The following is a 25,022-nucleotide window of genomic DNA, read 5'->3' on the forward strand; positions in this document are numbered from 1 at the left end:
TAAGTCCTTTGCTGCCTCTGACAGAATTACAATGTCATCGGCGAACCTCAAAGTTTTCATTTATTCTCCATGGATTTTAATAGCTACTCTGAATTTTTCTTTTGTTTCCTTCACTTCTTGCTCAATATACAGATTGAATAACATCGGGGATAGGCTACAAACCTGTCTCACTCTCTTCCCAAGCACTACTTCCCTTTCATGCCCCTCGACTCTTATAACTGCCATCTGGTTTCTGTACAAATTGTAAATAGCCTTTCGCTCCCTGTATTTTACCCCTGCCACCTTCAGAATTTGAAAGAGAGTATTCCAGTCAACATTGTCAAAAGCTTTCTCTAAGTCTACAAATGCTAGAAACGTAGGTTTGCCTTTCCGTAATTTTAGCTTCTAAGATAAATCATATGGTCAGTATTGCCTCATGTGTTCCAATATTTCTACGGAATCCAAACTGATCTTCCCCGAGATCTGCTTCTAGCAGTTTTTCCATTCGTCTGTAAAGAATTCGCGTTAGTATTTTGCAGCCGTGACTTATTAAACTGATAGTTCGGTAATTTTCATATCTGTCAACACCTGCTTTCTTTTGGATTGGAAATATGATATTCTCCTTGAAGTCTGAGGATATTTCGCCTGTCTCATACATCTTGCTCACCAGATGGTAGAGTTTTGTCAGGACTGGCTGTCCCAAGGCTAATGGAATGTTGTCTACTCCGGGGGCCTTGTTTCGACTCAGTTCTTTCAGTGCTCTGTCAAACTCTTCACGCAGTATCATATCTCCCATTTCATCTTCATCTACATCCTCTTCCATTTCCATAATATTGTCCTCAAGTACATTGTCCTTGTATAGACCCTCTACATATTCCTTCCACCTTCCTGCTTTCCCTTCTTTGCTTAGAACTGGGTTTCTGTCTGAGCTCTTGATATTCATACAAGTGGATCTCTTTTCTCCAAAGGTCTCTTTAATTTTCCTGTAGGCAGTATCTATCTTACTCCTAGTGAGATAAGCCTCTACATTCTTACATTTGTCCTGTAGCCGTCCCTGCTTAGCCATTTTGCACTTCCTGCCTCGCCTTGTTGGCCTAAATCTCGCTATATGTTAAGTAGCAACTATCCTTTTCATAATATTGTTACATTCCACCCTGGATCTTCCATTGTCTTTTAGTGACAATATAGGCTGCAAATGGGGAAGTCCACTAGTGTAAGCAACTTTGACAAAAGACAGATGTTGTAGCCTGGCTAGAGCTGTCGGGTATCATATGTATTCATTACTGAGTAACTAATATGTTACACGACTTGAAGCACTGTTTCATCACTGCATGAAATCTTTGATTATTCATACATTTTCCTCACTGCCTGTGGTTTGTTCCCAACTCAAGTAGAGTATGATTCATATGTTACTCCAGTTTCTTGCCTCGGTGGACTTGGGGTTACAGATATACTTCATGACTCACATGTCTTCTTCCCAAATGCTGTTCACATCAACTCATTAGTTTTCGCTGTCCTCCAATTTCTTATCCTCAGCAGACCAAGTCAGTAGTGACATGGAGTGCTGAATACATTTTGTCACTTGTTTGTTTTCTTTCTGGCATGCAGTTCATGTGCACCTCAGACTGAGTCAGCAGTATCCCTTCCTCCCAGATGTGTGTCATGCGCTATGCTGTTTCACATCTACAGTTTCCACCATAAGATAAATTCCCACCCATTCACTTGCCCACAGTGTTCATTGAGGAGCTGCGCACGTTACGGCACATGACTGGATGACAGTAACTGATGTTTGAGGAACATATGTTTCCGTGCTACACAAGTGCAGAGGCTAGTCGCCATGTAGCAGACAGCTATGTCTTCCCACAGTGGACAGTATGGACATTAGTCTTCAATGTGGTGAAAGCTGCGTGGCAAGCATTTATTGCTTGTGCAACTAGCTGCATTCTTTATTGTGTGTACGGTGCTCTTCTGGGGAAATGGGTGATCAAATCACCACAGAGGAATTAAATACTTCGATAGTGCAAAGTCCTGCACTATGGAATGAAACTACAAACACAAAGACCACAGTGAAAGAATGAATACAGCTGTTAACAAAGAACTTGAGGCCCTAGATGCAAGGCAAAAAATGTGTTCCATGAGTAATTCATTAATGATTTCAATGAGTATACTTTCATCATAGCTGATTATTTGTCCCAAGACAATTGGCAACTTTATTGATATTTAAAATAATTGTCATTTATTCTTCAGTATTAGTTGCACATTTTTTATTACGTGACAAATTTTGTTGTCTCTGAATGGTCTTCAGATCTGAAACAAAGTAAAACTAAATATGTTCCATCTAATATTTTATAGTAAGTAGAAAAGTGTTGTACATAAATGCAGAATTCATCTAAGTAATTGCACCAGCAACCCAACTTGTTCATGTCAGAACCTCATATCAGAGGTTCTTAAAGGATTTCACCTTGCATTAAGCTGTCATAATTTTATTTTGCTGTTGCAATTTTGGCATTAATGTATTTTCAACCATAAGATTCTGACATATAGGTTTATGTTATTTCTGGCTAACATAAACCTATATGTCATAATCTGTACTGGCAAAATAAAATTTTGCAAAATCAAATTCTAACATGTGAAAGCAAGAGGAAATTCTTCAAAACATTTACAGAAGCTTTGGATTTATACTGCAAGAAAATAATTCATATCAGAATACTGTTAACTGTGATCATTGTTGTAAACTGGTATCTGCTGGAGGTAGGAAAGGGGGAAGAGGAGGGAGGGGAAAATAGAGTGAGGGAGATTGGGAGAGGATGCAGGATGGGGTAGTGATAGGGATATCATGACTTCAACAAGAAAAGAACCTATGCTAAAATTATAAATATTATAGTTATGTAAAGACTTTCCTTCAAAATATTAAAAGTAGGGACCAAAGGATGTATACAACAGTAAAAGGTGTAAATCAGTGAAATATAAAAGTGGGAACAAAGTAACTAAAACAGAATTAGTATATTGAAATATTAAAAGTGTGAGACACTGAAACTATAAAATCATAATGGTCAGTAGAACTGTATAAAAGATCCTCATTAAATAATAAATTATAGAACTGGAATTATGTAGAGTACCTAAAACAGAATTAAATGGGATTAAATATCAAACATTTTAAAATATTGAAAATGTAAAACAATGAACAGTATGAAAGAATAAATTTTAAAGGAGAAGCTATGTGCAGCAACTTAAGTTACATGGAACACTACCTGACAGTTAGGATCACTTGAATTTGCTTCTGCTTGTTGCCATTGTATAGAGCACAACAGTTATTTGGTATCAAAAGTAATGTCCTCTTTCTCTTTAGTCTTCTTCACTATATCAAATTTATGTACAGTGTGTAAACTTTTAGATGGCTGACCTCTCCCTAGTCCTGAATCGGCAGAAGTCAGTAAACATCGGGAGGCTTCGGTAGGCACGCAGTTTTGACTGCTGCCAACATTACGTAGCTGACTGTGTTGTTTGCGAAACGTGTTGCGAATAGTGTTAGTAGTGAAGAAATAATAGAACAAAAGGTCATGCTTACTGCGGCAGATTTAAGGTATGTACTGAGAAAATGTAGTAAGCGATAACCTTTTTTCCTTTCATTATTTTGTGGGGGGTGTCAGCGAGAAATTTTTTTGTAAAGGTTTGAAATTGTATGTAACGTTTGTTGCTAGTCGCTAAGTGCTCTCATTTTCAAATAGTGGATGCATAAATCTGGGTATTTACCCTCAGTGGCATCTCATTGTTTATGACGTCATATCTCCTCAAGAATGTGTCTGTGGTGTGGACAGAAGAGAGAAGGGAGTAGGTAAGGTGAGGCACCGGAAAACAGTTTAACCAAGGTTTAGGCCAGGTGAGTTATGAGTGCATTGGATGTGCTGGAGAAATGATTGCCACCTGCGTGGTTCAGGGGAATTTGTGGTGGAAGGTAGTATCCAAATAGCTCACATAATGAAGCAGCTGTTGAAGTCATTTGTGTTGTGTGCAGCACTTTCAGCAAATGGAAGGTGAAGTTTTCTCTTTACATAGTTTAGCGGTAACCATTCATGCAAGTAGGCTGTTGGTTACTTGGTAGGCCACACAGAATGCTGTACAGCAATTGCAGTGTAGCTGTATACAACATGGCTGCTTTCACAGGTGGCTTGCCTTTTATTGGGTAAGAAATGCCTGTGACTGAACTGCAATAGGAGGTGTTGAGTGGGTTGTTGTTAGGGACAGGTCTTGCACCTGGGCCATCTACAAAGGAATGACTAATGGTCTGCAAGATTGGGAGTGGGATTGGAAAAAGAGTGGTCAAGAATATTCCGTAGGTCAGGTTAGGGGGGGGGGACATTACTTTCAATAGGATTATGGGTAGGATATCAACAAGAGGTAGTTAAAGCCCTGGTCGAACCATATAGTTGAGTCTTTCAAGACCAGGGTGATACTGGGTGATCAGAGGTGTACTGGTTGGTGGCTGGTTAATAGGTTTACTGTTGTCAAAGGAACAGGTGACATAGGTGATTTGTTTGCGAATAAGCTGGATAGGCTATTGTCTGTCATCAAATTGTCTGGTAAGGTTAACAGTAAAATTCAACAATTTCTGCTTTCCACTGCAGATGAGGTATCAATGGATGGCAAGGCCGCAAGAAAGAGACTTTTACATGGAGCAGGTGACAGCCATCAAAGTGGAGGTATTATTGGTGGTTTGTGTCCTTAATATGGACAGATGTATTTATGGAGACATCTGAGAGGTGGAGATGGACATCTCGGAAGGTGAATCAGTTAGTCGAAGAAGACCAGGTGATGCTGATTTGGAATAGGCATTAAGGTTATGAGGGAAGGAGCAAAGGTTGTCCTTGCGATGAGTCCAGATCATGAAATATCATAAGGGAATCATAATATCATAAATGAATCTGAACCAGTTTTTAGGTGTTGACTGGCTAGGGAGGATTCCTCTAGATGGTCCATAAATAATCTGGCAGAACGTTGTGCCATTTGAGTATGCAGGGCATTACCACAGATTTGTCCGTAGATTTGGCCTCTGAAAGTGAGATAATTGTGAATCAGGATGTGGTCGCCCAGGAGAGAGAATTAGAATGTAGGTGGTGGATATGGTATCAGGAAGACATTGGTAACAATAGTGTTCCATGGGGACATGGGCATGGGCATGGGGGGTGTTTCCGTATAAGGACATCGAAATGGGCCTACTTCCTGCAACTGTCAAAGGTTTAAAAAGTTTTTCAAAAAAATTATATATTTTATAGCTATTCTTATTGCCAAGATAGTACGTATAGATAAAACAGAAAGTAAGCACATTCAGCTCTAAAATTTGATGAATATTATAATCATATGATTTATATTCATCCCCCCCCTTTTTTTTTTGTGTGTGTGTGTGTGTGTGTGTGTGTGTGTGTGTGTGTGTGTGTGTGTGTGTGTGTGTGTGTTAAACTGCAGTGCTTGTCATTTTACTAGGAAATTATTTTGGTCCAGTGTCATATCCAGAAACACTGTTTCACATTATTTCTTCTCATTTTGTCTCAGAGTTTTATCTAGAAGCAGTTGTAAAGCACTTCACACATATTTTTACACACAAGAGAGCAAGTTGCATAACCATTTTTCCCAGCAAAAGACATCCTATACATGCTGTAAAAGTTTGTACACGTCACGGACTAACAACAAAATGCAGCCTGATTGTAGACTGAATGCAATCTAATTGAGACTAACTCATTTGGCAAATATTCCCTTCTATTTATCAACTTACGTTCCTTCAGAATGTTTTAGAAGCTGTTTGGTCAAAATAAATCTTTATAATAACGTCCAGATGTACAAACAGAAAAAACCAAAGAAAGGGATATTGTTCTATGGATACAAAAATCTGAGAAATAAAACAATAACACAAGTTCTTTTATTTCGTTACAAAAATAAATTTAATAATTTCGAAATATACCACATGTGTGTGTTCTTGAAATGTAATGATAGTTCTTAGTTTGATGAAAAATAAAGTTTTTGTAATCATCACATAAACTAGTTTTGAAAAAAAAATAGAGTCCAAGTGGTATTAGCTATGAATAATATGAAAATAAAATGAAATAATCAGATTATGTTTCACTTAGGTACATACTCTATTTTGCATCTACGTTACTGTAAAGTAGAATCTGTAGAATACAAATTTTCACAGCACAACATTATGTCAAAGAAACACGCAAATTTTTTATTACATTATAGGCAAATTTGGAAAGGTATTAAATTTCGTAAATACACCAGTGTATTGCTTAATAATGTGAGAAACATGAATTTCATACTTCATACTCAAAAAGAGTAATAAACATTACCAAAAAGAAGATGGAAACATAACCTTCAGTTGTCCCCAAAATCTCGCATCCACAGTGAGCAATAATGAATCTGGTGGTAACATGACAGGACCTGTGAAGAGATGGTGAACGTAGTGAGTATTGTCTCGAGCGCAGGATAGGAGCATATGTACAATAGTTTGCAGGCGTTGGTCAACAAAGGCCGAGGTTCGCTGTAGGAACATTGTACCCAGCCACAGTGGGAAATCTGTGGTGTTGGAGAAGGGAGATGATGGGTACAGCTGTCAGGTTTTGGGATGGACCTAAGGCCTTGAGGAGCTGCATAAGGTCATGTTGGACTTCTAGGTGGGATCATGGTTGTAAGAGTTGCATGCAGAGATGTCGGAAAGTTGGCGGAGACCCTCAGCCACATAGCTGCTATGATTAATGGCCACTGCCGGCAGGATGATAAGGTCTGGATTGTTTTACGTGTTTCAGATAGCAGTGTGTTCCATAGGGATATTGGTGGCCTTGCCGGCGAGAGATTTAAGAAAAGAAGGTGAGGCCAGTTTAGAATTGAGGAATTCCTGAAAGATTACCAGAGGATCACTGGGTGGAACAGGAGGAGGACAACTGTTGGAGGGGGAACTGTTTTCAACAAGGTTCTATGTGGGGTTTTGGTTGGTTGTTGTCATTGGAGTGTGTGGCAAAGCAATGTTTCCACTCCAAAGAATGAGAAGTCTAACATAAATAAAATTAGGTTTGTGGCTAAAGGTGAGGCTCTTAGGAAGTTTTGAGACTTCTGAAAGGGCCAGATTTTTGTCAGAAAGATTGACAACCATGTTATGGAATGGGTGTTGAAGAGTTGTGTGTTTCATAGAGTTTGGAGAAAGTTTTTGGGGAACTGAAAGACAGAGTAAGTCAGCAAGGTGAGGTTGGGGAACTATGAGAGATCACTGTAGGGAGGGGAGCAGTGTTTGGATCAGAATGATAGGCTTTTTCTTTCCCACACGCAGTACCATGCAGGTGTAAGGCAGGATCAGCTTCCTCAGATGTGGTGGGAATGTTGTTCTAGCTGTTAAAAGGAAAGAGTTTCTGTTTCAACGGTGGCATACAAGAAGTTTAGGCCACAGAGTGAAAAGATTTTGCAAAAAGAGTAGAGGCTGTCAAGTATGGTTTAAGCTTTTTAATCTTGGATTATATTGTTATGAAGGATCACCCTGGTGATGGGAGAGTGGCTGATGGCTTTGGAAAAGATGGAGGTTCTTGCAATAGGATGCTGAGAACTTGAGGTGTCAGTTTGGTAAGTGCCCATCCAGACAGGATTTTAGAAATAGGATGCGTGTTGAAGTTTTGCAAGAGCAAAGAAGAGTTTCAGAATTGGTGAAGGTAAATGAACAGTGATTCATAGGTGCATTGTTGGGGGAAAATTTATTAAAAAAGGTGAAAAATGAGACCTCCTCTCTTTGTCGACACCATTCTTTCTGCATCCAGATCAAGCAATGCCTTCTCTCACTACTTTTCCCTGCCACTCCCATGCAGGCATTCTCTCTCTCTCTCTCTCTCTCTCTCTCTCTCTCTCTCTCTCTCTCTCTCTCTCACTCTCTCTCTCTCTCTCTAATCTTCCAAACTAATGTGAAAGCTGTTTATTGTTACCTGTTTCCGTACTTCATGCATCGATCCGCTATAGGTGAGTGGTTGCCTTCCCCTTTTCATAATTATTCTTTTGCTTTTATAACAAATGGTGTGTTATACTACGTGGATATAAAAGTTAAAAGCCAATCATTTATGGAAATTTGATTTGAACTTTATCCTTAAATTCACAAAGATCAGTTTCAGTTTTTTAAGTTGAATAAATTTCTTCAAAAAGTAGGATCACTTAGTTTCAAAATATTTTATTTTCAATAATCCATCTGGAATCAATATACGAGGGTGAGTTCAATGAAAACCTTAAATTTGTAATAAAAAATCGAAATTTCACGCCATTATCCTGTAAGTTGGTAAGCGTGCTACAAACAGCGTGCAGAATGGCCTGTAGGTGGTAGCATAGTGCAGATGGACACATACCGTCGCAGTATCATTATAAAGATGGCCTCCCCAGTTGGGACATGCACCAGGGAAGAACAGCGTTCTGTTATTCGGTTTTTGCATAGTGAAGCTGTGAAACCTATTGAAATTCATCGACGAATGAAGGTTCAGTATGGTGATGCATGTTTGTCACAGCAGCAAGTCTACGAATGGAGTAGGAAGTTCGCAAATTGTGTGATTTCAGTGGAAGATGCTCCTCGTCCAGGTCAGGCACAACGAGTTGTGACTCCACAGAACATTGCAGCAGTTGATGCCATAGTGAAGGAAAACTGCCGAGTGACACTGAATGACATTGCAGCATGTTTACAGATTAGTCATGGGTCAGAACACCACATTGTGCCTGATGTTTCATAAAGTATCTGCAAGAAGGGTGCCACAGCAGCTGACTCATTAAATAAGAGAATGACTTGTTGATGCTTGTGAAAAACTTCTTCGGCACTTTGAATGAGAAGGTGATGGCTTCCTTGCAAGAATCATTACTCGGGATGAAACCTGGGTTCACTTCGACTTACCGGAAACGAAGAGAGCGAGCAAGGAATGGCGCCGTTCCTCATCACCAAAACCAAAGAAGTTTCAAACAGAACCATCAGCAGAGAAGGTTATGCTGGCTCTCTTTTGGGACTAAAAAGGCATCATTATGGAGCATTACATGCCTAGAGGGACAATTTTCACCAGTGCATCATACACAGATCTCCTAAAAAATCATCTGCGGCCTGCAATCAAATCAAAGCGACATGGATTGCTGTCAGCAGTGTCCTTTTGCAGCACGACAATGCAAGGCCCCACACTGCCCGTACAACAGTTGCAACAACAGACCTGCATTTTGAGTGTCTTCCTCACCCACCATACTCAGCAGACCTTGCCCCAAGCGATTTCCATATGTTTGGACCACTCAAAGACGCAATAGCAAGAAAGAAGTTCCGTTCTGATGAAGAGGTACGCCATGTGGTGAATGAGTGGTTGCGCCGACTACCAAAAGGAATTTATGCACTTTGTAAGTGCTTGAGGACTTGCATTGAGTGTGGGGGAGATTATGTTGAAAAGTGATACAGCTTTGTACCACTTCTGCACAATAAAAAATATTTGAGGTTTTCATTTGACTCGCCCTCATATATTCATGTACAGAAATTATTTTTGGCAGGCATGTGAATGTTAAAACATTTCATTGCATGTGTTACATGGTTTGGTTGCAACGGCTTTCGTTCAGTGCTCTTCTTTATTAATGCAATAAACAGGTATTGTATTGGAGTGCAGCCGTTTCTCTTCATGGTCACTCTCTATTGGTTACTAGATCACAATGATCAGCAGTGTTGAGATAATTGTCAAATGGAAAAGACAGTGTCATATGGTCATGATTCCTCTTAGCTCCACATGAAACAATGAAAGAAGAGCATCTATGTGACTGTATTGAAATATAATTATAAAAAATACAGTGAAATATATTAAAGAATGGAAAATCTGCGATAGTTTCCCATATTAGTGTGTGGATATGTGCACTCTAGCTGTAAACACAGCAGTGTTTGTAACACTGCAAATTGAAATGTTTTACCACTGTGCTAAGTAGCTATGATCTCTACATAAGGGAAGAATTTGGTTGTGGTACAGCAACAAAAATTGGGTCTGTGCTAGTTAATGAGCTAGAGTACTCCCTCAGGGTCACACTCCCCCACTTAAAAGTGTCTGTTCATGTGTCCACGAACATAACTGTATGATGAGGGTACATTTCAACTTACGGCCCCATTTCATAGAGAGACTGAGAAAATGAAGTCAGACATATCCTGAGCTATTCCTTCTACTTTGAAATTGTCCTACACATACTAGCTGAAGGGGGTCAGGAAGTCAGATATAAGGGGTAATGTAAAAGTTTCCATTGGAGAGTGTTGCTGCAATGTATGTGCAACATAGCTCGACCTCACTGAAGGGATAGGAGTACCAACACTTAGGCGAAGGATTAGTGTGGCATTGGTGTGTTTCCAAAATGCAGAAATGTGAATTATGGCAATGTTGTTACCAAATGCGTCCAAACAGGACCAACAAACTGTTGTTCTTTTCTCGGATGCTGAAGCACAAACACTGGTAGATATCCATCAGAGAATGAAGAACGTTTATGGGGGCAGCATGTCTGCTGAAAACCACCTTTGTGGAATGGTGCAACAAGGGCTGCTGCTGCTTCATAATATTGCATGTCACCATATCCCAAATGTTATGCCAACTCAAGTCGGAGGCAGTTGAGCTCCTGCCGTATTGTCCTGATCTCTCCCCATGCAATTATCACACATTCAGTCCCTTAAAAAAGGCTTCGAAGAGTCAACAATTTCTATTGGACGAGGATTTGCAGCAGGAAGTTACTGACTTCTTCACGCAGCAGGAAATTATGTTTTATCAAACACGTACCTTCAACAGTGCTCACAACAATTTTGTCTGATTAGCATACCCATTCTGGACTATATGGCCTTCAAACAGAAACTTTTTTATCACCCTTTATATCATTTTGTCAGAGGATGTGCAGTTTGAACAGAAACAAAAAATTACACTGCACTTTGGCAGCTGGGTCTTTCCTATTGTAAACCTGTCCTTTTTCCCAATTGCTCTTACAGACAGTACTCAACGGGACTTTCTAAGGTCCACTTCAAAATCTACTTGCAAGAAAGATATTTGAACACTAATATAGATACTAGCACTAGGTAGACCACACCACAATTATAATCCACAATGAGTCACAGCAAAATAAAGTTCTTACCATCTCACCACATCATATTTCATAGATAGTGAAAGAATATATTTATAATATAATGTCTTGACCAAGACAACATGCCACATTCCAACAGTATCAGAAAGACTTCTAGAAGAGAAAACTGGATTTTATGTCCCCCAACAAAGACGCATAATTCATTCTAAAAATACGGAACTTTTGTTTTGCCAGATTTTTTTTTTATTCACGATATTGAATAAAACTTATTTTGCAACACATTTTGAGATCTTAGATATTTTCCTTAAAATTTAAACATTTGTCATAGTGCTCCACAAGCATTTGTATTCCATCTACTCAGTTGCCACCAAGTAGTTGAACCAGTCACTAACACCCTTTTGCAGTTCATAGTCTTTTCCATAGGGCTTTCCTCCCAAAAGATACTCAATTTGGGAAGAATGTGGTAATCACTTGATGCCAAGTCCAGGCTATAAGATGAATGGTCAAGAGCTTTTCGCATAAACGTCGTCAGTCACAGCTAAAGGTCACTCTGATCATCTGCCATTAATCATCACATACCATTTTCAAACTGATGTTTCATTCGTCACACTCCCATAAACTTTGATTGTCTGTCTGTAATTTCTGACAGGTTGGACCATTTTCCATTCAGAAACCATGTTATACTCTGAACCTCTGACTTGGCTGGACAGTTAACTTTGTGCAGATTTTAAAATTGCACAAATAAACAGTAAACGACAATTCCTGCTTCATGTTTGTGTCATACTGGCGCCAACGATTGGGAAGACCTATGACACAGTAATAGGGGTGTGAAGAGACTGTGCAGCTTCTCAGATTAGAATGTGTTGTACTTTTAGAATGACTCTCCTATCATGTCTGTAGCAAAGAAAAAAGCTCCTGGTCATGATAGAATTTACTGTGACATGGTCATCATCATCATCATCATTTAAGACTGGTTATGCCTTTCAGCGTTCAGTCTGGAGCATAGCCCCCCTTATAAAATTCCTCCATGATCCCCTATTCAGTGCTAACATTGGCGCCTCTTCTGATGTTAAACCTATTACTTCAAAATCATTCTTAACCGAATCCAGGTACCTTCTCCTTGGTCTGCCCCGACTCCTCCTACCCTCTACTGCTGAACCCATGAGTCTCTTGGGTAACCTTGCTTCTCCCATGCGTGTAACATGACCCCACCATCTAAGCCTGTTCGCCCTGACTGCTACATCTATAGAGTTCATTCCCAGTTATTCTTTGATTTCCTCATTGTGGACACCCTCCTGCCATTGTTCCCATCTACTAGCTACTTTCATATCTGTAACCTCAACCTTTTTGATAAGGTAACCTGAATCCACCCAGCTTTCGCTCCCATACAACAACGTTGGTCGAAAGATTGAACGGTGCACAGTTAACTTAAGTCTTGGTACTGACTTCCTTCTTGCAGAAGAGAGTAGATCGTAGCTGAGTGCTCACTGCATTAGCTTTGCTACACCTCGCTTCCACTTCTTTCACTATGTTGCCATCCTGTGAGAATATGCATCCTAAGTACTTGAAACTGTCCACCTGTTGTAACTTTTTTCTTCCTATTTGGGAAGGACTGGAAGAGGAAGCTGCCTGGTAGAATTTTGCACAGAGCTTAATGTAATCATTGCTAACACTTGGTTTAAGAATCGTAAAGAACCTTGTGTATGTGGAAGAAACCTGGAGACTCCGGAAGATTTCAAATGATAATGTTATGATTAGATAGGAATCATATTTTAGATTGTAAGACATTTCCAGGGGCAGATGTGGACCCTGACCACAATTTATTGGTTGTGAACTGTAGATCAAAGCTGAAGAAGTTGGAAAAAGGTTGGAAATTAAGGAGATGGGACATGGAAAAATTGAAAGAACAGGGGAAAGGAATAGAGTAGAAGAAAAATGGTTAGCTTTAAAAGAAGAAATAATGAAGACAGCAGAGGGTCAAATAGGTAAAAAGACAAGGCCTGGTAGAAATCCGTGGATAACACAAGAGATATTATTGTGTAGGTACATGGTGAAAGACTCCCAGGATATCATAAAGTTAAAATTTGTTAAAAACAAAAAATGGAACACTGATCGACAAATACATTGACGAAGACATTAATTTTGAATGAACGGTATGGTGCAGGCAAAATAGTCACTCATTTTTCTTTACACACATTTTTGTTTCTGACATTCTCGTATGTAGAAATTTCTGTTAAGATGGTTCGGAGTATGACGGGCTACGAGTGTTTTGTATCGTATATGTTGTGAAATAAGAGAAGATTTGATATCAGTATTAAGTATTTTTTATTGAAGTAAAGTGGAACCAAATAAAGATGATTCTCTCATTTTTGACATGCACTGGTGTCCCTAAAGTCTGCTGCCTGCATCTACAATTAAAATGTAAGAGAGGAAGTCCGATTAGCCAAAAACCGTACAAACACAACATTTCTAATAATGGAATTGTACAAAACTTTAAATTAATTTTTTCCATTCATATGTATTATTGTTGTTGTAGTTGTGGTCTTCAGTCCTGAGACTGGTTTGATGCAGCTCTCCATGCTACTCTATCCTGTGCAAGCTTCTTCATCTCCCAGTACTTACTGCAACCTACATCCTTCTGAATCTGCTTAGTGTATTCATCTCTTGGTCTCCCTCTACGATTTTTACCATCCACGCTGCCCTCTAGTACTAAATTGGTGATCCCTTGATGCCTCAGAACATATCCTACCAACCGATCCCTTCTTCTAGTCAAGCTGTGCCACAAACTCCTCTTCTCCCCAATCCTATTCAATACCTCCTCATTAGTTATGTGATCTACCCATCTAATCTTCAGCATTCTTCTGTAGCACCACATTTCAAAAGCTTCTATTTTCTTCTTGTCCAAACTATTTATCGTCCATGTTTCACTTCCATACATGGCTACACTCCATACAAATACTTTCAGAAACGACTTCCTGACACTTAAATCTATACTTGATGTTAACAAATTTCTCTTCTTCAGAAACGCTTCCCTTGCCATTGCCAGTTTACATTTTATATCCTTTCTACTTCGACCATCATCATTTATTTTGCTCCCCAAATAGCAAAATTCCTTTACTACTTTAAGTGTCTCATTTCCTAATCGAATTCAGCCCGGAAGGTGTACACAATCAAAGGGAGAGCCACGTGTGAAAGCATCCACGTGATTTACCAACTGACCTGCCTGCACTGTGACGCTTTCTATGTGGGAATGACCAGCAACAAACTGTCCATTCGCATGAATGGACACAGGCAGACAGTGTTTGTTGGTAATGAAGATCACCCTGTGGCTAAACATGCCTTGGTGCACGGCCAGCACATCTTGGCACAGTGTTACACCGTCCGAGTTATCTGGATACTTCCCACCAAGACCAACCTATCCGAACTCCGGAGATGGGAACTCGCCCTTCAGTATATCCTCTCTTCTCGATATCCGCCAGGCCTCAACCTCCGCTAATTTCAAGTTGCCGTTGCTCATACCTCACCTGTCTTTCAACAACTTCTTTGCCTCTGTACTTCAGCCTCGACTGACATCTCTGCCCTTACTCTTTGCCTTTAAATATGCCTGCTGGTGTCTGTGTATGTGCGGATGGATATGTGTGTGTGTGTGTGTGTGTGTGTGTGTGTGTGTGTGTGTGTGTGTGTGTGTGTGTGTACACCTGTCCTTTTTTTCCCCCTAAGGGAAGTCTTTCCGCTCCCGGGATTGGAATGACTCCTTACACTCTCCCTTAAAACCCACATCCTTTCGTCTTTCCCTCTCCTTCCTGAAGAAGCAACCATCGGTTGCGAAAGCTAGTAATTCTGTGTGTGTGTTTGTGTGTTTTGTTCATTGTGCCTGTCTGCCGGCGCTTTCCCGCTTGGTAAGTCTTGGAATCTTTGTTTTTAATATATTTTTCCCATGTGGAAGTTTCTTTCTATTTTATTTACATCATCATCATATATATATAATACACTGGCGAAAGGGAACACAAATGTTTAAAAAAAATAATGGCTAAGTTAGAATGGCTAGAGTATAAATGTAAAGATTGAGAAGCATTCTTCATTAGGGGAAAGATAAATACTGCCTACAGGAAAATTAAAGAGGCCTTTGGATAAAAGAGGTGCAGCTGTATGAACACAAAGAGCTCAGATGGTAAACCAGTCCTAAGCAAAGAAGATAAAGCTGAAAAGTGGAAGAGGATGTATACAAGGGAGATGAACTTGAAAGCAATATTATGGAAAAAGAAGTGGATATGGATGAAAATACAATGGGAGATACCTATCAGAACTTTGTCAAATTATTCTTACAGTGTCTAAGTCGAAACAAGGCAATGGGAGTAGACAGTATTCTGTTAGAACTACTGATAGGCTTGGGAGAGCCAACCATGATGCAACTATTCCATGTGGTGTGTAAGACGTATGAGACAGGCAAAATACCCTCAGACATTCCAGAAGAATGTAGAAATTCCAAATCCAAACAAAGCAGTTGCTGACAAGTGTGAAAATTACCAAACTATCAGTTTAATAAGGCATGGTTGCAACATACGAACACAAATTCTTTACAGGGGAATGGATAAACTATTAGAAGCCGACCTCAGGGAAGATCAGTTTGGATTCCAGAGAAATGTAGGAACACACAAGGCAGTACTGACCTTATGACTTACCTTAGAAGATAAGGTAAGGAAAAGCAAGCCTACTTTTATAGCTTTTGTAGACTTCGAGAAAGCTTTTCATACTGTTGACTGGAATACTGTCTTTGAAATTCTGAAGGTAGGAGGGGTAAAATACAAGGCACAAAAGGTTATTTACAACCATACTGCAGTTGTAACAGTTCAGGGGCATGAAATGGAAGCAGTGGTGGAGAATGGAATGAGACAGGGCTGTAGCCTATCCCTTATGTCATACAATCTGTACATTGAACAAGCAGTATAGGAAACCAAAGAAAAATTTGGATTAGCAAAAGAAATAAAAATGTTGAGGTTTGCCGATGTCATTATTATTCTGTCAGAGGCAACGAAGAACATGAAAGAGCAGTTGAATGGAATGGACAGTGTTTTGAAAGGAGGATATAAGATGAACATCGACAAAAGCAAAGCAAGGGTAATGGAATGTAGTCAAATTAAATCAGGTAATGCTGAGGAAATCAGATTAGCGAATGAGACCCTTAAAGTAGTAGATATGTTTTGCTGTTCGGGCAGCAAAATAACTAATGGCCAAATTAGACAGGATATAAAATGTAGACTGGCAGTGCAAGAAAAGCATTTCTGAAAAAGAGAAATTTGTTAATATCAGAGATAGATTTGTTAGGAAGTCCTTTCCGAAAGCATTTGTCTGGAATGTAGTCATGTATTGCAGTGAAACATGGACAATAAACAGTTTAAACAAAAAGAGAATAAAAGCTTCCGAAATGTGATGCTACAGAAGGATGTTGAAGATTAGAAGGGTACATCGTGTAACTAATAAGAAAGTTATGAATACAAAGGAGTTCATAAAATGTAGATACCTTTGGATAGTTAATGTATTTGGAACAAAATGACATATCATTCCAATTTTGTGCAGTAGCGTAGTACATTGTTTTCTCAACAGATCTTGGTGTGCATTTTCATGGAGACAAAAGGGCAACTGTGCACTTTGTTTTGAGCAACGCAAGGCCATATTGAAGTGGTACTGGAAGTACAAAAACATGATAGAGGTACAACAGCAGTGGTATAATGTGTACGGAATTCAGCCACCAACATGTTCAACAATTTATGGTATTTGGGATAAATTTAAAGCTGATGGTACTGTTCAGTGTGCGCATAAGGAAACATCTGTCCAACCAAAACATCAGCAACTCCAGCTCCCAGTGCTGCTACATTGCAACATTCTACTAGGTCACCTCAAAAACCTGAGAAGCAAGGTCCATATGAAAAAAGGGTAAGCCGACTAAACGTATGACAAATTCTGAAGGCTGCAAAGTGGGAAGTGTACATTCCAAGATCTCTGCGTGCTGTGAATGAGGATGAGTGGATCGAAGGATGGAGTATTGTACATGGTATGAAGACATGCTTCATGAGGGTGAACGGTTTTCAGGGATGGTTATCTGGTCTGACACAACACAGTTCAAACTAAACGATACTTTAAACTGCTACAACAGCATATACTGGGCTCCTTGAAAATCCTCAGTTTCACGTGGGCAAACGTGTTAATCTACTGGGTGTTAATGTATGGTGTGGTCTGTCATTGCACAATTCGATTGGCCCATTCTTGTTTGAAGATACCGTAACTGATGAAGTTTATCTTCATATGCTGCAAACATCAATTTTACCTGCCGTTCAAGAGGTGTTTGCAAATGAAAGATTTTACCTACAACAAGGTAGCGCTCCACCTCGCTACTACAGAGATGTCAGAAAGCACTTGGATGAAAATGTACTTAGACAATGGATAGGTCAAAGAGGAGCTGTTTAGTACCCTGCACGATCTCCAGACCTTACGGCTCTTGACTTCTACCCATGAGGACTTTCAAAAATGAAGTTTATCAACAGAATCCAGCTACACAGAATGAGCTACGAGAAACCATTGAGGTGTCCTGTGTGGCTATCACACCGGCAAAACTGACAGCTGTAGTTCAGTGGTATCGACATTGTCTGGCTTCGAATGGGTGTCACTTTGAACACACAAAATGTTTTAAAATTTGTGATTTGTGAATGTTAAAACAATGGCTGCTCAGAACTGTCTGAGCAGGTTGCTTACATTGAAGCATTTTCATTGGAAATTTTTTTCTTTTTATAGTCTGTTTGAGCACCTAAGTATAAACAACAATCTTTCATATTCCTTCATTTACCTATTTTGTAATCAAGAATCTTCAGAAAAGACCATTAATAATTGAATTGTAGAATGTAATTGTGATTCTGCTTCCATAAGCAATGAATTTTGTGAATTGAATCAAAATCAATTGTTCTCCCCAAAAATATTTTTTAGGATTGGCATCTGGTGTACTAAGACATACAGTCATTCTTAGACATATGAAAGACTACAGTGCATTTGATTTTGCAGGAACAATTGGCAATGAAAAAGATCTGTTCCCAATGGATTCTACACCATTTGACGAAATCCCTAAAACAGTCTCGGGGTAAACTCGTGTAAGAAAATGTTCAAATAATTGAACTGATAAAATGCAAACTTCGTATACAATGTATTATGAGACAAAATGTGGATGTATTGATAAAAGGCAGAAACCAAATAGCAGTTAGCTGTTTCATTGTTCCAAGATGAACTGGAACCAACAAATGTCGTTTGTTATTGAAGCACTTCCATTAAAATGATTGCTTGTTTCTTCAGTTACACTGCAGGACATTATTATTGCTTTAGAAGTACAGTTAATGCTAAATAGTATACAAAAGGTTGTATGCCACAAGTCATTTGCAGAAATTAGGGAAAACAACTAAAAATGTCACATCATCCATCTTCAAGACATTTAAAAATGTACAGAATCAAACATCAAATAAAGTATCATTGTCCATATTCACCTGATTTATCTTCTAAAGATTTCCTATTCTTACCTTACATCAAACGAAAAATACGTAAAGAGCTATTTTCATCATCTCAAGAAGCTATTCGATTCTTTCAAAGCTCCATTATTAGCGTACCAACATCAGAATGGAAAACAATGTATCCAGGACTGATTCAAAAACATGCAAAAAAGTAAAAATATTAAAGATGAATATTTTGAATGATAATAAAATTATCTGTTCAGAATAAAAATTTTACTTTCGTTGTTTTGGTAAAAACTTAACATGTGGTCCTTGCGTTCATTAGTGTTCTTTTTGATCACTTACATTTCTCTTTTCTCTAAGAATAGTGAAAAGCAAAATACACTGACAAGTCACAGAAATGTAACCACCTGTAAAAAAGCTGAATAACCACCTTTTCAGCATAGACCACTGTATGATGTGCAGGAAGAGATTCAGTCCAGTTCTGGATGGTACCAACAGGGATGTGGAGCCATGCCAACTCATGTGCCATGGCCAGCTATGGTGTGTGTCTAAATTGAGATGGACCTTTCGATTATCCATTGGTTTTAAATCCACAGATTTTTTGTTGCCAAGGGAGTAAGGGGAACTCATCCTGGTGCTCTTCAAACCATACACATACACTGTGCGCTGTGTGACACATTGCTAGTAGATGTCAAGAAAAAACAGACTGCATATATGTGCAGACATTGTTCCCAAGCATACACGCATACTTGCGTAGATACACTGCACATTCCAGAATGATGAAATCATCATGTTAATGCCCTCCCACCAGGACCCTTCTAGTGATTGTTGCAAGTTATTTGCTTTCAGACATTTCGCACTGCACATACCCACGGCCATTTGTCCAGTGGAGCATACAACATGATCCATCTGAAAAGGCCACCTGTTGCCAACCATTCGACACCCAGTTGCGGTATTGACATGCAAATTTCAGCCTTTATTGCTGATGAACAGCCGTGAGCATGGATGCATGAACCAGGCACCCATACGCAGCAGCATTTGTTGAACGGTCATCAAGGAGACACTGTTTGGTAATCTCTTGGTTCACCTGGGCATTCAGTTACTCAACTCTCCACAACCATCATTTACCCCTGTCATCTGTGGCCCATGGAACAGTTGCCTCAACACCAGTTGTAGGTAGCACCATTTTGCCATGCTCAGTGTACTTTAATCACAGGGGCACACAAAGAATTTACAGACTTAGTCGTTTCCGAAATGCTTCCACCCTTGACCCAAAAGCCAATGAACATGCCCTTTTGGACATCAGATAAATAGCTAAGTTTCAGCATTATGACAATGATTGCACTGTTGTCTGCATCCCCTGACAAGCCTTATATATCCTCCGCTGCTATTGCTGGCACCTCCCATATGTGATAGGTTGACATTGACGTCAAACACAGGTGGTGATCACATTAATGTGACTGGACCATGTATAACTCTGCGACCATAAATGACCTCTGGAAATATTTCAAGGTGAAAACACTAGTACCAGGAGTCAGGTAAATGGGTATGAATGTATTCAACAAATTGCCAGACCATATGAAATGTAGGTAATGTGGTGAATAGACAGTTAAACAACTTACTGTTGAGCAACTCATTTTACTCCATCGCAGAGAACCAATTAATTAAACTCATAAAATTGGTGTTTTAGGCCCTTTTAGAATTAACATTAGCGCTATAACACAATAATATTTGTAAAATCGAAGATGTTTCATTGTATTGCACTTAAATAAAATTTAGATATTTGACTTTCCACATCACAGTGACCTCTCCGTGTGGCATCTATTTTGTATGACTGATTTAAATTAAACAATGGGACACACACACACACGACCACAGCCTCTGGTAGGTCAAGCCACAATACGAGCAGCAGCAGCCAGCTGTGTGTGAGAGTTGCATTCGTGTGCGCGTACACGCCTGTGTGTGTGTGTGTGTGTGTGTGTGTGTGTGTGTGATCTATTTTTGGCAAAAGCCTTATTGATGAAAAGCTTATTTTGTGACAGTCCTTTTGTTGTGCCTATCTGTTTCTCAGCATCTCCGCTGTATGGTGACTAGCAGCTATCCTTTTCATAATATTGTGGATTTAAATGAATATTAGAATATCTTATCACAAAACTCTAGGGACAGTCAAAACATGCCAGCTAGTTTTATAGGGACTTTGTTTAGTCATGCCTCAGTTGTGATTCAACATTAATGTATCTGCACAGTCTTTGCACTTAAAGATGTTTGATGTAGTCTCTAATGAGAATGTTAGATTTTCTTGTAGAACATTTCCTTTACAAACCCTGTTATGTTGTTCATTATTTATCAAGCTCCATGTTCCATTTGTATGCTTTCTTTAGAGAACTTGGAGAATTGGGTAGTTAAATGTAAAAGTAAAATTTTTAATTGTTTCAGTGTTTCATTCAACGTAATGAGTTACAAGTTGGCCATATGTTTCAAACTAAATATTGATCTCTGCAACTGGGAACAAATATTGGAAGACAGTATAACAATAACCCAGAAATACGGACATGTCAAGTAAGCATTTTGTTTTATTTGAGTTCTACTCGCATTGCAGTGAATTATCTTAATTTCATACTAGTGAAAAGCAGCAAGAAATGTTAATTTTCATAAAAAGTAACTAAAAAGTTATTTTCTATGAAATACAGATTTTTAATATAAAATTTAAATTTTAAATTGTAAGACATTTTGTAAGACATTTCCAGGGGCAGAGGTGGACTCTGACCACAATCTATTGGTCATGAACTGCAGATTAAAACTGAAGAAACTGCAAAAAGATGGGAATTTAAGGAGATGGGTATTGGATAAACGGACGGAACCAGGGGTTGTAGAGAGTTTCAGAGAAAGGATTAGGGAACGATTGACAAAAATGGGGGCAAGAAATACAGTAGAAGAAGAATGGGTAGCCTTAAAAGATGAAATAGTAAAGGCAGCAGAGGATCAATTAGGTAAAAAGACGAGGGCTAATAGAAATCCTTGGGTAACAGAAGACTTTTTGAATTTAATTGATGAAAGGAGAAAATAAAAAAATGCAGTAAATGAAGCAGACAAGAAGGAATACAAACGTCTCAAAAATGAGATCGACAGGAAGTGCAAAATGGCTAAGCAGGGATGGCTAGAGGTGTAAGATAGATACTGCCTACAGGAAAATTAGAGAGACCTTTGGAGAAAAGAGAACCACTTTTATGAATATCAAGAGCTCAGATGGAAACCCAGAAGGGAAAGCAGAAAGATGGAAGCAGTATATAGAGGGTCTATACAAGGGTGATGTACTTGAGGATAATATTATGGATATGGAAGAGGATGTAGATGAAGATGAAATGGGAGATACGATACTGCTTGAAGAATTTGACAGAGCATTGAAAGACCTGAGTCAAAACAAGGCCCTGGGAGTAGACAACATTCCATTGTAACTACTGATGGCCTTGGGAGACATTCCTGACAAAACTCTACCATCTGGTGAGCAAGATGTATGAGACAGGTAAAATACCCTCAGACTTCAAGAAGAATATAATAATTCCAATCCCAAAGAAAGCAGGTGTTGACAGATGTGAAAATTACCAAACTATCAGTGTAATAAGTCAGCTGCAAAATACTAACACGAATTATTTACAGACGAATGGAAAAACTAGTAGAAGCTGACCTCGGGGAAGATCTGTTTGGCTTCCTTAGAAATGTTGGAACACATGAGGCAATACTGACCCTACAATTCATCTTAGAAGATAGATTAAGGAAAGGCAAAGCTACATTTCTAGCATTTGTAGACTTGGAGAACTCTTTTGACAATGTTGACTGGAATACTCTCTTTCAAATTCTGAAGGTGGCAGGGGTAAATTACAGGGAGCAAAAGGCTATTTACAATTTGTACAGAAACCAGATGGCAGTTATAAGAGTCGAAGGGCATGAAAGGGAAGTAGTGGTTGGGAAGAGAGTGAGACAGGTTTGTTGCCTATCCTCGATGTTATTCAATCTGTATATTGAGCAAGAAGTGAAGGAAACAAAAGAAAAATTCAGAGTAGCTATTAAAATCCATGGAGAAGAAATGAAAACTTTGAGGTTCGCCGATGACATTGTAATTCTGTCAGAGGCAGCAAAGGACTTAGAAGAGCAGTTGAGCGGAATGGATAGTGTCTTGAAAGTAGGATATAAGATGAACATCAAGAAAAGCAAAACGAGGAAAATGGAATGTAGTCAAATTAAGTCGGATGATGCTGAGGGAATTTGATCACGAAATGAGATACTTAAAGTAGTAAAGGAATTTTGCTATTTGGGGAGCAAAATAACTGATGATGGTCGAAGTAGAGAGGATATAAAATGTAGACTGGCAATGGCAAGGAAACCATTTCTGAAGAAGAGAAATTTGTTAACATTGAGTATAGATTTAAGTGCCAGGAAGTCGTTTCTGAAAGTATTTGTATGGAGTGTAGCCATGTATGGAAGTGAAACATGGAGGATAACTGGTTAGGACAAGAAGAGAATAGAAGCTTTCAAAATGTGGTGCTATAGAAGAATGCTGAAGATTAGATGGGTAGATCATGTAACTAATGAGGAGGTATTGAATAGGATTGGGGAGAAGAGAAATATGTGGCATTACTTGACTAGAAGAAGGGATCGGTTGGTAGGACATGTTCTGAGGCATCAAGGGACCACCAATTTAGTACTGGAGGGCAGCGTGGAGGGTAAAAATCGTAGAGGGAGACCAAGAAATGAATACACCAAGCAGATTCAGAAGGATGTAGGTTGCAGTAGGTACTGGGAGATGAAGAAGCTTGCACAGGATAGAGTAGCATAGAGAGCTGCATCAAACTAGTCTCTGGACTGAAGACCACAACAACATCTTCAATGTAACATAGTGGTTATACCAAAAATAGAAATTTTGGGTTGGAATTAGCAACTTCTTACATATAATGCAAGTGACATTTCAGTATTTCGTATTTAAAAATTTGGACTGGCACTGTTATTAATGTTTTAATAGTGGTCCAGTAAGTACACACTGTTTTGTAATTTCCCCTCTGGCCTTTCATTATAATTTTGTTGCTGTGTTATTACCATCTCAACTCTGAGCACATTAGGTAGTCATAAAGCTAGCTTACTGCATCTGGAAGACCCTACTGGTAATGTCATGAAAGTTGAAGTCCATCCCCAAGTTTCTGTCTTCTTTCACTAAGAAGGTATAGTCCTTTGAAATCAGGTCTTTCGGGAACACCCTAGTCTTAAGTGCATGTTGTAGAACTCAATACACTGTTTAGCAATTTGAAATTTGTCCTGCTCCGATTATCCATGGATGAAAAATGGTCTCTTACCCCCTTCCCCCCCTTTTTCCAATTTAACATGCATTTATATAGTTACTGGCAGTGGTAATTTTAGTGCCAGTTGGATACAGCATTTAGCAGTAATTCTTCAACATTGATTGAGTTTCACACACTTTTCAACAATGGCAGTATAATACATCTTTCTAGGTCCACAGTGGTTACATCAAATGCCCAACGAAGTGCACAGTTTTCCCTCTGTCAAATAAAATCTGAGAACAGTCAATTAATGTGGCATTTTATTTTCATGCTTTAGCCTTCATCTCCTGCCTAGTTAATACACACTCGACTTTTCACCTTTATGCTTCAGATAAGTTAACAGAAGAATCCTGCAAAAGATCATCATTGTTAAACTTTTGTTTGCCATGATGAAACTACTTGTTGGCAGGTGAAATGTCTGTCACTGCATTGTTGAGTAGTCCTGTTGAGCAGGTTCTTCAAATTTCCAAGATGTTTTCATAGATGATTACCATTCATGCCTGAAAAAGAGCTAATCTTTACCTTGATAAATATACAGGGTGAGTCAAAATGGCTTTACAACTTTGGAATGATATACAACTTTATTGAAATAACTTACATAATTAGGTGAGACATTTTGTAGCAAACAAACTAAAATCTGGTTCACGTAATGCATCACTACCTCATAGTGCACGGTTAAAATGGCTTCATTCACTAATGTAAAGCATGCTGTCTGTGTGTTTTGGTTTCATGAAATGAACTCTGCAACAACTATTTAGTGTAAATTTCACACCAGATACACTAAAGATCCTTTACGTAGGCCTACAATTTACTCTTCGTGCAAGGACTTCATTAAGGCTTGTTGTTCACTGCGTAATGATAAGTTAGCAGGTTGCCTGTGTGTTAATGATTATGTCACACAGGTGAGGGAGAGCTCTGCCCGCAGCCCATGAAAATCAGTGAGACATGCATCTCATAAGACAGGCATTCCACAAAAGACTGGTGAGTACTACATAGATGTTTGCACATGAAACCATACAAATACACAATGGTACAGCAAATTACTATAAAGATGAGTTTGCTCATGGGAATTCTTGGCAGAAATTGTGCATCAGATAGAGGACAATTAGACATTATTGTCACGTTGAATACCCACAACTGCAGA

The 25,022-nt window shown here is 39.0% G+C and overlaps 1 protein-coding gene across 2 annotated transcripts in view; it reads left to right on the plus strand.

Annotated features, from left to right (window-relative positions):
* LOC126268236 (uncharacterized) overlaps positions 1 to 25,022 on the plus strand; it is a 284,639-nt gene that overhangs the window by 258,389 nt on the left and 1,228 nt on the right. For both annotated transcript variants that reach the window (XM_049973886.1, XM_049973887.1), the window contains one exon: positions 20,985 to 21,107. In XM_049973886.1, coding sequence (XP_049829843.1) covers positions 20,985 to 21,107 — 123 coding nt within the window. The remainder of the gene's footprint in view (positions 1 to 20,984; positions 21,108 to 25,022) is intronic.

Source organism: Schistocerca gregaria, chromosome 4 (assembly GCF_023897955.1).
Source record: "Schistocerca gregaria isolate iqSchGreg1 chromosome 4, iqSchGreg1.2, whole genome shotgun sequence".
In the NCBI taxonomy this organism is placed as follows: Eukaryota; Metazoa; Arthropoda; class Insecta; order Orthoptera; family Acrididae; genus Schistocerca; species Schistocerca gregaria.